Genomic DNA, 16,545 nt, shown 5'->3' with positions numbered 1-16,545 from the left:
TGGCGACACCTACCAGATTATTGCCATAAGACTTTAAAAACAATACACTACTGTTGCATTGAGATGACTAATGTGCCAGCTATTCAGGAAAAGTTTGGTACACACTGTACTTGTACAGTTTCATTCAGATTTAAAAATGTGCAGTAAGAAACTAAATTACTATTTTTAACTTGACCATAATCCTACCACTAACCTTGAAAACGCTTTGAATATTTCAAGAGATGAATTACGTACCATACGTTACTCAATTTCTTGTTTTAATTGACTTCACTTCACCCTCCCACTTCAGTTGGTTAAAGCACCCTGTCCACACTAATTGAGGGATATTTAACAACAAATTCAAACATTACAGAGGAACTGTACAAAGCTTCAAGGACGCTGCACCCTTTCAAGGACGCTGTTAAAAAAGGCAACAAATTTCACTTATGATTAATGGATGCACTGCAAAATTTCAGTTTCAAAAAAAAGAAAAAAAAAGTGATAAAATGGGGGATATATTACTTAAAATAAGCAAAATGATCTGCCAACAGACAGGGAAATTGACAATTTTCTTTTTAAAAGAACCAAAATATATTTTAAAGCAAGTGTGACCAGACTAAAAAGAAGTACATTTGTCTTGATTCTGACTTTGACAAAGCAGTTTTGTACTTGTCAGTGGTGATCAAATTCGTTATAAGCCTTAGCTTTGCGCAGAACCTGTAATACAATCTCAGTAACACATTTTATTACCTTATTAAGATAATTAAGGACTGAAACAAGTGAAATGCTCCAACATAAAAAATGCCTGGTAAGAATATTTCGTCAGACAAAAAACAAGCATATATTGCCTTGATTTAAAATATTTTATCTTAGTAAGTTTCAATTTCTGAAGTCTATGGTGTCACTATATGTCTCTATATATCACTATATAATCCCAGACCTCTAATGCCATCTTTCAGTAATGGCAAAACATTTGCATTGACTTGGCAGGACAAGAATACCTACACATGGGTCAACTGATTTGAACTGAATTGTTACAAAAAGGAAAAACACTCCTTTTCATTAAAATAAGTCTTTTTTGAACAGTAAAATTACATCAGTCATGCATTGTGTGTTTACGGCATGTAACAGTCTCAATGCACAGTCATCACTTCAAAGCATGTTGTTTGGCTCAAGATAGAGTACAAATAACTTCACAGCACTTCACATAGAGAGTGAGAGAGAAACAGAGAGAGAGGGAGAGAGAGCGAGAGAGAGAGGGAGAGAGAGAGAGAGCGAGAGAGCGAGAGAGAGAGAGAGAGAGAGAGGGAGACAGCATTTTTCGACCACAAACAAAAAAAGTTTGTAGCAAAAAAGGTAAAGTGAAGTTCATGCTGTTCAGTGTTCTATGCTGTGGTTTTATTATGTTATCAAATAAAGACAGATCAGGTTTCTTAATGAGTGAGTACTACTCATTCTTAATGTGAAAACATAAACATCAGTAGTATGAGGTTCACTGATTCTGTGTCATCAAACTGAAGGGATGAAATGGTGAAGTCCAAATGGCATTCTAGACAGCAAGACTGTCTGTCAGCCATCCTAGTTTCTATTTACAGGTCTCCTGCACTTCCCACATCAACCTGAAAAAATATGACCTAATAGATCTAATCTATATTTACACTAATTCTAGACCTTGTCACTTCCCAGCCAAATCCAAATGATGATGACCAACCTGACCTTGCCCCTCCCCTTGCTTACGGCTGCTGAGCTTAAGAGGATATATAATGAAAACCCACAGCATCAAGACCAGGCTTCAACAGGCACTTGCAGGACACACAGAAACTCTTCTAATTCTGTCTTTTTTTTTGTTTGAGTCCACTGGCTGAAGATGAACGGAACGGAGGGAAGCAACTTCTACATCCCCATGTCCAACAGGACCGGGCTGGTCAGGAGTCCCTATGAATACCCACAGTACTACTTGGCTGACCCATGGCAGTTCAAACTTTTGGCTGTGTACATGTTTTTTCTGATCTGCACTGGGCTACCAATCAACGTTATAACCCTGGTAGTGACAGCTCAGCACAAGAAACTCCGGCAGCCTCTCAACTTTATCTTAGTCAACCTGGCCGCAGCTGGAACCATCATGGCCTTGTTTGGATTTACTGTTACGTTTTACACCTCCCTCTGTGGCTACTTTGTTTTTGGACCCATTGGCTGTGCCATTGAGGGCTTCTTTGCTACTCTAGGAGGTAAGACCCGAATCACACCTGGCAACCAGAAAGAGGACAGGGCAGATGTATTTTATCTGTAAGAAATGTGTCCAAATGCAAAGAACACTGATTTATTGTAACACCCATGTGCCAGAAAGATGTGATGCAACTATCCATAGAGAATTGCTGAACTGAGAGGTAAAATCACTGTGATATTTCAAGTTCAGTGAACCCTAACCTTTCTGTCTCCCTTTACAGGTCAGGTGTCCCTGTGGTCATTGGTGGTATTGGCCATTGAGAGATATATTGTCGTCTGTAAGCCCATGGGCAGCTTTAAGTTTGGTGCTACCCATGCTGGAGCCGGAGTGGCATTCACATGGATCATGGCTAGTTCTTGCGCAGTTCCACCACTCGTTGGCTGGTCCAGGTGACACAAGTTTTCACTCAAATGACAAGCAAGGTTTTTTTCTTAGATTGTGAACTCCATAATTAAGGTAGTTAAGGAGATTAGCCAACAACTTGTTTAACTTGCCCTAATGATAAGAACGGTTCTATAGTGAGTTCCTGGAGATCTAGATAGGAATAGATAGCTCTAGTAATGCTTTTTGATTTATGCCCTATATACCACATACAGCTCATTAGGCTTTGATATAAATGTTCAATATATATATATATATATATGTGTGTTTTTCAATTATTGTTTCCAGGTACATCCCTGAGGGAATGCAGTGCTCCTGCGGACCTGACTACTACACCCTCAACCCTGATTACAATAATGAGTCATATGTGATCTACATGTTCAGCTGCCATTTCTGTGTTCCTGTCGCCACAATCTTCTTTACTTATGGAAGCCTTGTCCTCACAGTCAAAGCGGTAAGAATCTGCAAAATGAAAGTTGCGGGTTTGAAACTTTCTGAACCTTTAAGCATGGTTATAAGAGGAGGCACCAGTACAATTGTTTACTGATACACATGATTCATATGTAGTCATACTTTGTTTCAAAGTTTAGCTGCTCTTTCAACACTTAGTGGTTGTCTTATAATGTCCCATTCATTCAAGAGAACACTGATTAACATTATTATTAACATTCATATTATTATTATTATTTATTCCCAAATCTGCTTCAGGTATAACTTGTAATATTAAGTATGTTTTACGATTTATTTTTACATTGTTGAGGCTACTTACGAGAAAGTACAGCCAAATAACTTAGTGCACTAGTTTGAAAGGGTGTGATGCCATCATTATTATGTATCAATCAGTAGTAATACATTATCTGGATCTTATTCTTACCAACAGGCTGCAGCACAACAGGCGGACTCAGCCTCAACCCAGAAGGCAGAGAAGGAAGTGACACGCATGTGCTTCATGATGGTTTTGGGCTTCCTCACTGCCTGGACCCCCTATGCCAGTTTTGCTGGCTGGATTTTCTTCAACAAGGGAGCTGCTTTCACTGCTCAGTCCATGGCTATTCCTGCCTTTTTCTCAAAGTCATCAGCCTTGTTCAACCCCATCATCTATGTGGTGCTTAACAAACAGGTAAGTCACGCACAACTTTTTGTTCGTTTTAACTTGTATTTGTATTTTTTTTTTTAAACAGATGTATTTGATAAACCCCAATGTAGGCAACAATTAAAGAAAACAAATACATTGGTCTAGACTGTTATCTTTGAAAAATCTCTCTCGTTTTTCTCTCCCTGCTTGTCTTCTTTTGCCCCCTGTCATCTAGTTCCGTGGGTGCATGATGCAGACAGTCTTGGGCAAGTCCCCAGAGGACGAGACTTCAGTGTCCACAAGCAAGACAGAAGTGTCTTCAGTGGGTCCTGCATAGAGACATTTACTCAAAATCTGTTGTGCATGTGGTAAAAACATTCTGTCAGTGCCCTACATTATATATTTTTTGTTTTGTTTTGCTAAACACAGAGGTACAACTATGGAATATCATATACAGTATGGGTTTGCCACCATGACTCTTTAAAAAAAAGAAACTACCTGAGAACAACAGTAAAAAGCATGCTCCTTTTCAGTAGTGACATCTACCCAAGTGAGATGTTACATTTGAGACAGGGAACAGCTATTGTTCAGTTTTTGATGGATGATGTTTTGTTTGCTTTCTTTTGTCCTTCTTTCCGTCCATTCCGTTATTTTTCTCTGTATATATTTTGTAAATGAAAATAATACAAGTATTAGTTAAATAAATGCTTGTAAATGAAAATAATACATGTATTAGTTAAATAAATGCTTGCATCAAAAAATTAAAAAAGTCTAAATATTATTTCCATTATCTCAGTTAGGAACATATACATAATAAATACATTATTTTAACTGCCAAATCAACTATCCTTTCTGTACCCTTTATGATGGTTCCACCGGCATGTGTGCATTTTACCTGACTGCATCCATTCTCCTCCACTCCTTTTAAGCACACTCTTACTACTTCCCTTTCATCTGCTGTCTTACTCCTCCAATTTCATCTGCTGTTAGCCTCTTAACCTTTCCATCTTTAATTTAAGAGTACAGAGCTTAGCTTTTCTAAGCAGCCAAGTCATATGTGGATTTAGAGACACAAAGAGGTCAATCCTTGCATAAAGAATTATCTGCGTAGAAATCTGTGAAAAGGGGATGGTGACCTAAACAATACTGGTAATTTATTTATCCTGAACAATGAAATACAAGAACAAAAAAGGCATTATGAAAGTGTTTAAAGTATAATGAAAATGAAATACACTGAGAAATAAAGTAAAAAGATATGAAAGTAAAGTTGATGTCAGTGCAGCTACAACAGGACCTTCTTGAATGGAAAAGATTGACCAATTTCCTTCCTTTTCTGTACAAACAATCTGCCACAGATCAGACTATACTACACAGTTCAAAAATAAGTTATGTAGATATTTACTGTACTTTTTGTTTCAAAATTTACAACTTTCTTACATAGCCTACTTGAAGTGTTTATATTGTACTTCTCAAAGTCTTCCCAAATAATTCCTTAGATGTCCTCTTAACAAATGTATATATTTCTTTACTATGATATATATTTTTAAATATGTCACTTTATTATACACTATTACACATACAACCAAAAACGCTTATCTTGTAATTTCTAAATTAGCTCTTATCTGTGCATATATTAACTTAATGTATTTATTACTTTATTTCAGTATTCATAGCCATAATATATTCAATGAAACATCTAGTTGCCAGTCAATATCCTCATTGAAACATATATGAGTTTTCTTGTTCCTGTTACTGTTAGGTGAAAATTCACCCTCAAGTTTATCTTGGTCTCAAGAGTTGTGTATAAGCATCTTTTTATTCAACAAACTTGTCGGGCTCACTCACAACTTGGCAGATGAGATTGAAGCCAAGTTATACACATCACACAAGGTTTATATAGATTGAAGTTGGCGATCTCTGATGTCAAAGTCAGCAGAGATAACCGCATGGTGGGTTTCCTACATCCTCTATGCTTTCTGCAATGTATGCATCAGCAAGGCGGAAAGAAGGACTACTAGCCATCAGCCATCGCTTACACATACACAGAAGGTACACTTTTATGCACACATACAGAAATAGAAACGTCAGCACAAATCAAAGACATACATAAACAAAAAAAGCCACATTTCAGTACACAAAGGCAAATGATTAATAAACACACATACTTGATAATAGTCAGAGTTTCACAATTATTTCTATCCGTTACCACAATTATTTGGGAATTTGTTAACAGCTAAAAACTTACATCAAGGTCATGTGTTTGCATTTACCTTTTTAGCCATAAGTGTAATTCGTTTTTAGTATCAGGCCATACAGTGTGCATGGGGCTTCCAGTACAACAATCACTTATGTCTATGGTAAAGCTGGTTTGACTGGTAGGACCATTGTATTACCTGCATGTTATTAGGCATTTATTGACTACAAATGCATGTTGTACTTGAGCATTATTGAGCTTGCATTGAATTGCTACTCTTAAAGGAATTTCAGGCTGTTGGCTAATGAATAGACCTTGATCCTTCCCTATATCCCATTGACCATTTTAGTAATCTCTTTTAAGTCTTCCTGGGAGTGTATAAAACCACCATCCTCACCTTTGCAGACAACAGGTCAACACAACTGCACCTGACACTTGATCTCGTGCCCACATTTTGTTTGTGTTTTGAGATTGTCTTGAGAGGATGAACGGCACAGAGGGCAACAACTTCTACATCCCCATGTCCAACAGGACAGGGCTGGTGAGGAGTCCTTTTGAATATGAGCAGTACTACCTGGCTGATCCATGGCAGTTCAAGGCTCTTGCTTTTTACATGTTTATACTGATCTGTCTGGGATTCCCCATCAATGGGGCGACACTGTTGGTGACAGTGGTGCACAAAAAGCTTCGTCAGCCTCTCAACTTTATTTTGGTCAACCTGGCTGTTGCTGGTATGATCATGGTCTGCTTTGGATTCACCATCACCATCACCTCAGCTCTTAATGGCTACTTCGTCTTTGGACCCATGGGTTGTGCTATTGAAGGTTTCATGGCTACTCTTGGAGGTAAGTGATTATTAGTTTCAATAGACTTCATCAGTTTTTTTGCATGGGTTTTCATGATATTGCAGCAATATTGTATACATGGTAGATGGCAGGATAATGTATTTTAATTGTATTTTTCCTGCCCATATTCAGGTCAAGTTGCCCTATGGTCACTGGTTGTGCTGGCTATTGAGAGATACATTGTTGTCTGCAAGCCCATGGGCAGCTTTAAGTTTGGTACTGCCCATGCTGGAGCTGGAGTGGCATTCACATGGATCATGGCTATGTCATGTGCCGCACCACCTCTCGTTGGCTGGTCAAGGTATGTCTGGTGTCTATAATTGAGAAAACTGAGCACCTGTTTTCTATTAACTGAAAAATAACAAGGATCGGGATGATTACAGGGTTTGGGTTCTCCTAATGCTGAATCTTAATTCTTACCACTATTTACAATCTAGGTACATCCCTGAGGGAATGCAGTGTTCCTGTGGACCTGACTACTACACCCTGAACCCTACATACAATAACGAGTCATATGTGATCTACATGTTCACCTGTCATTTCTGTGTCCCTGTCTGTACTATCTTTTTCACCTATGGAAGCCTTGTCCTCACAGTCAAGGCGGTAAGAAATCTGCTACTTTTGTAAGGAAATGAAAGCTGCAGGTCTTAAACTTTCTGAACCTATAAGCATGGCTTTAAGAGGCAGCAGTACAATAGTTTTCTGATACACATGATTCATATTTAGGCTTTCTTTGTTTCAAAGTTCAGCTGCACTTTCAACACTTAACTTGCAATAATTTAGTATGTTTTACGATTATTTTTTTACACTGGCTAAGACTACTTACGATAAAGTACAGCCAAATAACTGTTTTGAAAGGGTGAAATGACATCATAATTATGTATCAATCCGTAGTATGAAATCATCTGGATATTATTCTTACCAACAGGCTGCAGCACAACAGGCAGACTCAGCCTCCACCCAGAAGGCAGAGAAGGAAGTCACACGTATGTGCTTCCTGATGGTTTTGGGCTTCCTGGTTGCTTGGACCCCCTATGCCAGTTTTGCTGCCTGGATTTTCTTCAACAAGGGAGCTGCTTTCACTGCCCAGTCCATGGCTATTCCTGCCTTTTTCTCAAAGTCATCAGCCTTATTCAACCCCATAATCTATGTGGTGCTTAACAAACAGGTACATTTTTCACCAGCTATTATTTAAATGAAATTCCAGCTTTATGTTTTGCAGAAATATAATTTTGTTCAAGCACTTTAGATTCCTTTTCTCTGTGTTGTAGTTCCGTGGGTGCATGATGCAGACAGTCTTTGGCAAGGCCCCTGAGGACGAGACATCAGTGTCCACAAGCAAGACAGAAGTGTCTTCAGTGGGTCCTGCATAAGCATCATACTTGAACTGATTTACCTTTCAACAAACTACAGCTGCCGATGGTACAAACTCAATGTTGGTTGCCCTCTAAATGTTATCTGTTGTTTCTGGATGAAAATAATAATACTGGAAAAATTAATTCATATTTTGTTGGAAATGTTTTTGGGACCAAGGTCTGTCAATTTCCTTTAGGCCACAATGTAATTTGGCTTCTGTCTTGCACTAGTAAGTACAGTCCAAACTTCCTTGTCCATCCGAATTTCTTCAGATGGACAAGGAACTAAGGCTTTTCAAAATTTCCATCATGTCTACATGTAAATACATTTACTTTGTACAAAGAACATTAAACTTGCAGTATTGCAGTGAAATCCACTGCACAATGTAACATGGTAAATGAACTGACTGGTACAACTGACAATTACTGTGTGAAGCTGGTGTAAAGAACATGCGTAAATACTCAGGTGTTGGCCTGTTACAAGATCCCATTCAAGATTATCTGGATGATTTTTTCCTTATTTTGAGCCAAACAGCAAGACCCATTTTAACACCTTTAATTTGTTGTTTATCACTGAATGGATTTTGAGGTTTTATTTTTATGTTGTTTAATTGCTAACAAATATTTTGTTAGTGTGACTGATTCTTTTGTGTGTGTGTGTACAGTATTTTATAAAGCAAAGAAAAATATCCCAAAAAAAAACAATACTAGTGAAATACATTTCTGCATCAAATGAGCCACGTTACCAGTGTCATTAATCTGATATGCAAAGGACCTTATGTATTTTAAGCTTTCTCCACTATGTGCTATTGTTCTTCTGAGATCCACCAAGTAAAGAGAATGTGTGGCAAAGGGAGAGTGACAGCCCTGTCACCAGGACATAGAAGGGCATACGGCACACAATTTGAGCACAATTTAAAACATTTCATTTCGAGGTGACACAGCACAAGCATGCAACGAGGAACGTCTTCTGCCAGGAAAGGTCTCTGGTTACGAGGACAATCTTCCTCGTAGGTTATAGAAATAAACTTCCATTTATAGTGTAGAATTAACAAGACATAATGTTAGGGGAGAGAGTGGGTGTGTCTACAGGTCAAAGGGGAGGTATAGCTTGAACGGGCCTATGGCCAGGTCACTGTTAGACCCAATAAGTTGAGTTTACTTAAAACATTTGAGGAAAGTGGTTGCCTTAAAAACACCAAGTAACGTGAAATGAAAACTTTTGAGTACATTTAACTTAAAATCTATTGCAATATCAACTGCTTTGCCAAGTGACTACACTTAAAGCATTAAGTTCAATGACCATTACAATTTCAAGTTGATTTAACTTAAAATCTATTGCAACACACTAAGCCCATAAGTTGAGTTTACTTAAAAAAATTGAGGAAAGTGGTTGCCTTAAAAACACCAAGTAATGTGTAATGAAAACGTTTGAGTACATTTAACTTAAAATATATTGCAATATCAACTGCTTTGCATAGTGATTAAACTTAAAGCATTATGATCAATGCACTTAATTTCCGAAGTTGATTTCACTTAAAATATTTTGCAATAACAAACGCTTTGCCTAACTACTACACTTAAGTGTGTAAGTTCAATGCACTTAATTACAAGTTAAGAATTACAAGCTTTTTATTTCACTTTTATTTCAACACTTTTTACAAAACCAAAAATACAAAACTTAAAAAATAAATACAAAAATAAACGTTTCTTAGCACCTAATTGCAAACTGCAAGCAAGATGTTTTTAAGCGTCTGAATTTTTGGTGGCAGCTTGCATTTCCCCAAATGAAGCATAACCTGAACGTACACAGACATTCCTGATATAAACATGGAAATGTTCTCGCATTACTTCCATGTTTCAGTCTATAATGTTTAAATAGCTGTGCTCTCTTTTCACAGCTATGAGGACAGTACTTGCACTTCCAAAACATTGTTAAACACCAAGAGGAGCGATTCAACATGCTCCGCATTCAAGTTGTGACCACGTTAGGTTAACCACAGCTGATTTGTAGTGTGCCAAATTAATTACAGACTTAATTTACTTAATGCTTTTCAGCTGTCAAGAGCATTCACATTCCCATAATGCACTCTGTTCATGACTTAAACTCAGTAATTGAAAGCCACTTAACTTAAGTTACTGTGAATAACTTTAAGTGAAATGGCTTTAAATCACTGAGTTTCCTTTACTTAAAGAATTTAAGTTTTATGACATTACTACTAAATGTTAAGTATATTCTACTAAGTGTGATGACATTACTTCAAGTTTCTAAGTATATTCTACCTTTTTGTAGATAAAGTCGAATGTGTGAACAACTTTAAGTAAAATGGCTTTAAATGACTGAGTTATTTTTACTTGAAGAATTAAAGTTTTATGACATTACTTCTAAATGTTAAGTATATTCTAGAGCTGCCACTAACGACTATTTTTCTATCGATTAATCTATAGATTATTTTATCGATTAGTCGATTAATCTAAACGATTAATTTTCCTCACAAATAAAAAATAAATAAAAAATTAACCATTTTACCTCAGTTCATTCATTTTATTTTTACATAATGCAGCCCAAAACTAAATGTAAACAAAGGCTGACATATTAAAGTGCAAAACTGCAAGTTTAAACTAGCATCTCCCAACATGATAAAAAAAGAGGACTTGTTATAAGTCAGCAGCGCAACTCCAAAAGAAATGTTATTTCTATTAAACCCCTAAAAAAAAGTAAAAGTGCAACATGTTGTAAGTGTGTCCAGCTCAAAATGTAACTCAAATATTAACATGTCAGTTAGAGATGTGTATGCAGCACAAAACAAAATGTAAACAAAGGCTGACTATTAAAGTGCAAAACTATGGAGAAGAACAAGAGCAATCCGAGATTTCTGACCTCCAGCAAGGTTGACGTTGATAGTAAAGCAAGATCTATCTCTCGGGGCGAATGATACACATTGTATTATGGGTGAGGATTTTGGTTAGTGACTAATAGGCCTACACGATCTTTCTCTCAATGTCCCAATACGATATTGATCCTAACATGGCCGACACATGTGCTTCGCGTGACTAACTAAACGTATGTGATACGTTGTCACTGTACGTGATTCCTGAAATTTTAATGGGGATGTCCCAGGACCAAGATCCACCTCTTGTGAAAATTTCAGAAAGATCCGCCCAGGTGTTTCTGAGAAATCTTGTCCACAGACAGACAAACAGACGGACAAATAAATAAATAAATTAACGGACCCGATCGCATAAACTCCTTGCTGGAGGTCATTAGGTGTGATGTACGAGTATCAAAACAGAGGTAACCAACAGGGAACAGCGCTCAAGACATCCAGGAACATGAACGTGTAAACCATCCTGTATGCGATGATGCGGTGCTCATGTTTTCAGCAAATTTAGTAATAACGGAGAATGCGTTCACAAGTTTCGGTTTCACGTTCAGCCGTAAGAAAACAGAAACTATGGTCTTCAATGGAAACGCTGATTACACACTATCAGGTCAAGCTTGAAGAGTCATATATAGTGAACAGTACAGAGCTTAACTATCTTGGCCCCATGCTATCATCTATTGAACTCAAGAAGCTCATCGAACATTGCATTACCTCCGCTGTTGCAAAGTTTGGAGCACTGAGAAAGGTGCTTAGAGACCACCGCTGCCGCTATGATTTTTCAGAAACTGAAGCGTTGACTGAACGCGACCAATGACTGGTGCCAAAAAAGACTGACGTCAGGCACGCAGCAATTACGTAGTGATACGGAAGACGCACATTCGTTACACTGAACTGAAGCGTTTTAGAAATTGAAAAGGTCAATTCATAAAAAAAAAAAAGATGCATCGACTTAAATTATTGATGCCGACGCATTTTTACCGTCCACATCGACTAATCGCGGCAGCCCTAGTATATTCTACTAAGTGTGATGACATTACTTCAAGTTTTCTAAGTATATTCTACCTTTTTGTAGATAAAGTCGAATGTGTGAACAACTATAAGTAACATGGCTTTAAATGACTAATTCTTTAAGTGAAAATAACTCAAAGTTTTATTACTTCTAAATGTTAAGTATATTCTACTAAGTGTGATGTATATCTACAAAGAACTTAAAATTTTGTAGTAATGTCATCAATTGGGAGAATATACTAAACATTTAGTAGTAATGTCATTACACTTAAGTTCTTTAAGTTAAAAAAACTCAGTAATTTAAAGCCATTTCACTTAAAGTTATTCACACATTTGATTATATCTACAAATAGGTAGAATATACTTAGAAACTTAAAGTAATGTCATCACGCTTAGTAGAATATACTTAACATTTAGTAGTAATGTCATAAAACTTTAATTCTTCAAGTAAAAATAACTCAGTCATTTAAAGCCATTTTACTTAAAGTTATTCACACATTTGACTTTATCTACACAAAGGTAGAATATACTTAGAAACTTGAAGTAATGTCATCAAACTTAGTAGAATATACTTAACATTTAGTAGTAATGTCATAAAATTTCAATTCTTCAAGTGAAGAAAACTCAGTGATTTAAAGCCATTTCACTTAAAGTTATTTGAACATTCAACTATATCTAGAAATTGGTAGAATATACTTAGAAACTTGAAGTAATGTCATCACACTTAGTAGAATACACTTAACATTTAGTAGTAATGTCATAAAACTTTAATTCTTTAAGTAAAAAAAACTAAATAATTTAAAGTCAATTCACTTAAAGTTATTCACACATTCAACTATATCTAGAAATTGGTAGAATATACTTAGAAACTTGAAGTAATGTCATCACACTTAGTAGAATATACTTAACATTTAGTAGTAATGTCATAAAACTTTAATTCTTTAAGTAAAAAAAACTCAATCATTTAAAGCCAATTCACTTAAAGTTATCGACACATTCAACTATATCTAGAAATTGGTAAAACATACTTAGAAACTTGTAGTAATGTCATCACACTTAGTAGAATATACTCAACATTTAGTAGTAAAGTCATAAAACTTACATTCTTTAAGTGAAATAAACTCAATCATTTAAAGCCAATTCACTTAAAGTTATTACACACAATCAACTATATCTAGAAATTGGTAGAATATACTTAGAAACTTGAAGTAATGTCATCACACTTAGTAGAATATACTCAACATTTAGTAGTAACGTCATAAAACTTACATTCTTTAAGTGAAATAAACTCAATCATTTAAAGCCAATTCACTTAAAGTTATTCAAACATTCAACTATATCTAGAAATTGGTAGAATATACTTAGAAACTTGAAGTAATGTCATCACACATAGTAGAATATTTAGTAGTAATGTCATAAAACTTAAATGTTTTGAGTGCATTGTAATTAAATTGTTTAAGTACAGTAGACTTCGTAAGAAATTGGGGCTAACAGTGTAGTTCATAAGGCCATAAACACTACTGGTCCAGCCTTTCTCAAGGACCTTCTCACCCCTCATTTCACATCAAGGACACTTAGGTCCAGAAACGCAAACCTGCTTGCAGTTCCCCGGACAAAAATGACTAGAATGGGAGATCGTGCCTTCTCCTCGCTGGGGCCACGACTTTGGAGCAAGCTCCCGGAGAACATTAGGGCCTTAGATTCCCTCACTGCTTTTAAATCACACCTCAAAACCTATTTATTTATATCTGCCTTCACCTAAAGTCCTGGTTTCTGTCTTCATTTCTTCTCTGTTGTTTTTAGAATGCATTGTTTTAATTGCTCTCTCCGAAATGACCCTGTTTTTAATACATATTATTCGATCCCATTATAATCTTACTCATTATTTTAAATTAATTTATTATTATTTGTATTTATATTATCCTATTTTTGCACTCCTATTACCTTGCATAATTGCATAATAATTTTCACCACCCTCTGCAGTCTTTTTCAGTCAGCAACAGAGCAGCTGCCATACCATACTGAGATGCATTTAGTAAGTGTGCTCTCGATGGTACAGCGGTAGAAATTATCCAGAATCAGAGGAGACAGACGGACCTTCTTCAGACTCCTCAGGAAAAATAGACGCTGGTGTGCCTTCTTGACTAGGGATGAGGTGTTGAGGGTCCAACAGAGGTCCTCAGAGATGTGGACAACCCAGGAACTTGAAGCTGGCTGGCGACACGCTCAACCTCCGTCCCTTTGATGGATGGGGGTGTGAGTGCTATCTTTCTTCCTGAAGTCCACAATTAGCTCTTTGGTCTTCATGGTTGAGAGCCAAGTTGTTGTCGGCGCACCACACCGCCAGGTGCTGGACCTCGTCTCTGTAGGCCGACTCATCATTGTCGCTGATGAGGCCAATCAGCGTTGTATCGTATGGTAACAACAGAAGCTAAATACTATAAAAAGCAACAGCCAGGTTGTTATCTATAATAAGCGATTGTTATGTTTTACAAAGAGCAACATCAGCACCTGTTTCAGGTGAGATCCTAGAAATTAATACAAGAAAATCTTCCTCTAGATATTGCATTCAATATTGTATTGTGCACCAGAAAACATAAAACTGCAGAGCATTTTAAATCCAAAGGTATTTATTTTCCAAAAGAGTTTTGAAACAAAGGAACTTATTTGCAGTAGCCCTAGGCCTATTTGTGCACAGCAAACAAGCAACTAAATAAAACCAGAATAGACCCAAAAGATAGCATGGACTCAAAAGAAGGGATGAAACATGAAAACAAGACCACTCGCTAGGCCTAATTAAAATAGGTCATGCAAACAAATATGTTCAAATAGGTCAAAATAATGATTCAAATAGGTCAAAATAATGATTCAAATAATTGAAATAATGATTTAAATCTGTGACTGCAATCTATTGTCAACAATAACAGCATGGAGCATTCCTGGGCAGCAGTTCGAGTTGGTAGCTCTCCACAGAAAAGCATGTCCTCTTGTGGAATACCAATCCAATGATATCGCACAAAAAACTACTTGCACTTGAGAAACTTCTCAATTTTTCTGCTAATATTGCCACAGAAGCCTTAACTGAGCGCCTCAACTTGATGACGCTGTAAAGTTTGAGCAAGATAGGATATTATTTTCATTATCTGTCTGTTATGCCTATTTATACATTTTATATTTCTCGGTGCAACATCTCGATTCGCTCTTTGAAAGAAACTCCTTTTTAGTCAACGTACTAATGAAGATAAATTGACAACAAAACAATTAGGACTTCCTAGACGAAATGTATCCATTCAACAGGTTTCTACATAGGGGGGAAATCCTACATTCAAGAATTGGAACGAAAGAAAACCGTGGCTAGCAGGATGTGAAGTGTTTAATGCGGTCTGTATGTCTATATACCACTGTCACTTTTCATAGGTTTCACAGTGTGATTGTTCGCTTGTTGCACTAACACTGAGTTATTTTCTATGTGATGACTTATTTAGCTTTTGAAAGCCAAAAACTTAAGCACTTTGAGCTGCATTTTTTGTATGAAAGGTGCTATACAAATAAAGCTTTATTATTATTATTATTAAGATCAGTCTATAAATATTGTTGGTTATGACTTATATGTTGCCCCCTTCTTAATGTTGTTACTGGGCATATCATGTTTCCTGTTAAGCTATGTTACTACGTACAACATTTAAGACACGTGGATATGAAAAGTGAAATCATTATGTGGAGCCACATCATGTTTGCTTATGAAGGCTCCTGAATGCAACTTTCTTCCATAGCTTTCCACCTGTAACTAGCTACTCTATGTAGCTAGAGAGTAATCTTTCTGTTGTGTGCTGCCATCTAGTGGACAAAAAGGTATTGCTGTATGGTTAATCATCTTACAATTGCCTGGCTTAATGTACCTACGAAATGGGTCTCCTTAATCATTATCAAAAAACTTGCCCCCCCTGAGATTTTTTTCAGGAGCCGCCACTGGTCAGGATTGTGCCTTGTCCTGGTCTTGTGTTTTTAATTTGTGTCCCTTCCGTACTCTAATAAAACCACTGTGATACCATAACATAGGTAAGAATGCTCATTTTGTTCTTAGATATAAAGCTAGGCAAGGAGTGAGTGAGGAATAACTACAGGCAACCACTATATACAGACCCGAGAGCCAGACAACACCTTATACTGCATGAGACCTGGCAGGGATCCAACCCAAAGGCCCCTTAGACTAGGACATGGCATGATTCCAAGTCAGAGGATATTTAGAGTACAACGTAATGCAGGTGGCCAAAACCCAACCATGGGTTCTAGGGTTTCCAACTACCCTTTATGTACCATGTATGATGGCATTTCACATGGGTGCATCCAATCTTCTCCACTCCTTTTAAGCACACTGTTACTCCTCATCTTTCATCTGTTGTCTTACCCTTCCTTTAACCTTTTCATCTTACATCCAAGGTTACAGTACAGAGCTAAGCCTTGGCATTTGTTGGCTACAAAGACGTGTCTTACTTGAGCATTATTAAGCTCCGGTTGTAGTGATTGTCTTAAAGCAAATCCGGCTATTGTGTACTTTTCCTTGAATCCTCTTAACGATATCAATAATCTCTTTTA

General features: G+C 36.8%; 2 protein-coding genes across 2 annotated transcripts; both read left to right on the top strand.

Annotated features, from left to right (window-relative positions):
• Window positions 1-1,846: 1,846 nt before the first annotated feature.
• LOC308371312 (green-sensitive opsin-2-like) lies at window positions 1,847-3,999 on the top strand (the record flags this gene model as incomplete). Its single annotated transcript, XM_080846163.1, has 5 exons — window positions 1,847-2,207; window positions 2,427-2,595; window positions 2,876-3,041; window positions 3,468-3,707; window positions 3,898-3,999. The coding sequence occupies 5 exons, from the start codon at window positions 1,847-1,849 to the stop codon at window positions 3,997-3,999; spliced, it is 1,038 nt and encodes a 345-aa protein (XP_080702289.1).
• Window positions 4,000-6,340: 2,341 nt separating this feature from the next.
• Window positions 6,341-8,074, top strand: LOC308371314 (green-sensitive opsin-3-like; the record flags this gene model as incomplete). Its single annotated transcript, XM_080846167.1, has 5 exons — window positions 6,341-6,701; window positions 6,834-7,002; window positions 7,139-7,304; window positions 7,630-7,869; window positions 7,973-8,074. The coding sequence occupies 5 exons, from the start codon at window positions 6,341-6,343 to the stop codon at window positions 8,072-8,074; spliced, it is 1,038 nt and encodes a 345-aa protein (XP_080702293.1).
• Window positions 8,075-16,545: the final 8,471 nt, after the last annotated feature.

Source organism: Sprattus sprattus (assembly GCF_963457725.1).
Source record: "Sprattus sprattus genome assembly, chromosome: 10".
Lineage (NCBI taxonomy): Eukaryota > Metazoa > Chordata > Actinopteri > Clupeiformes > Clupeidae > Sprattus > Sprattus sprattus.
This window is presented reverse-complemented; position numbering and strand designations above follow the sequence as displayed.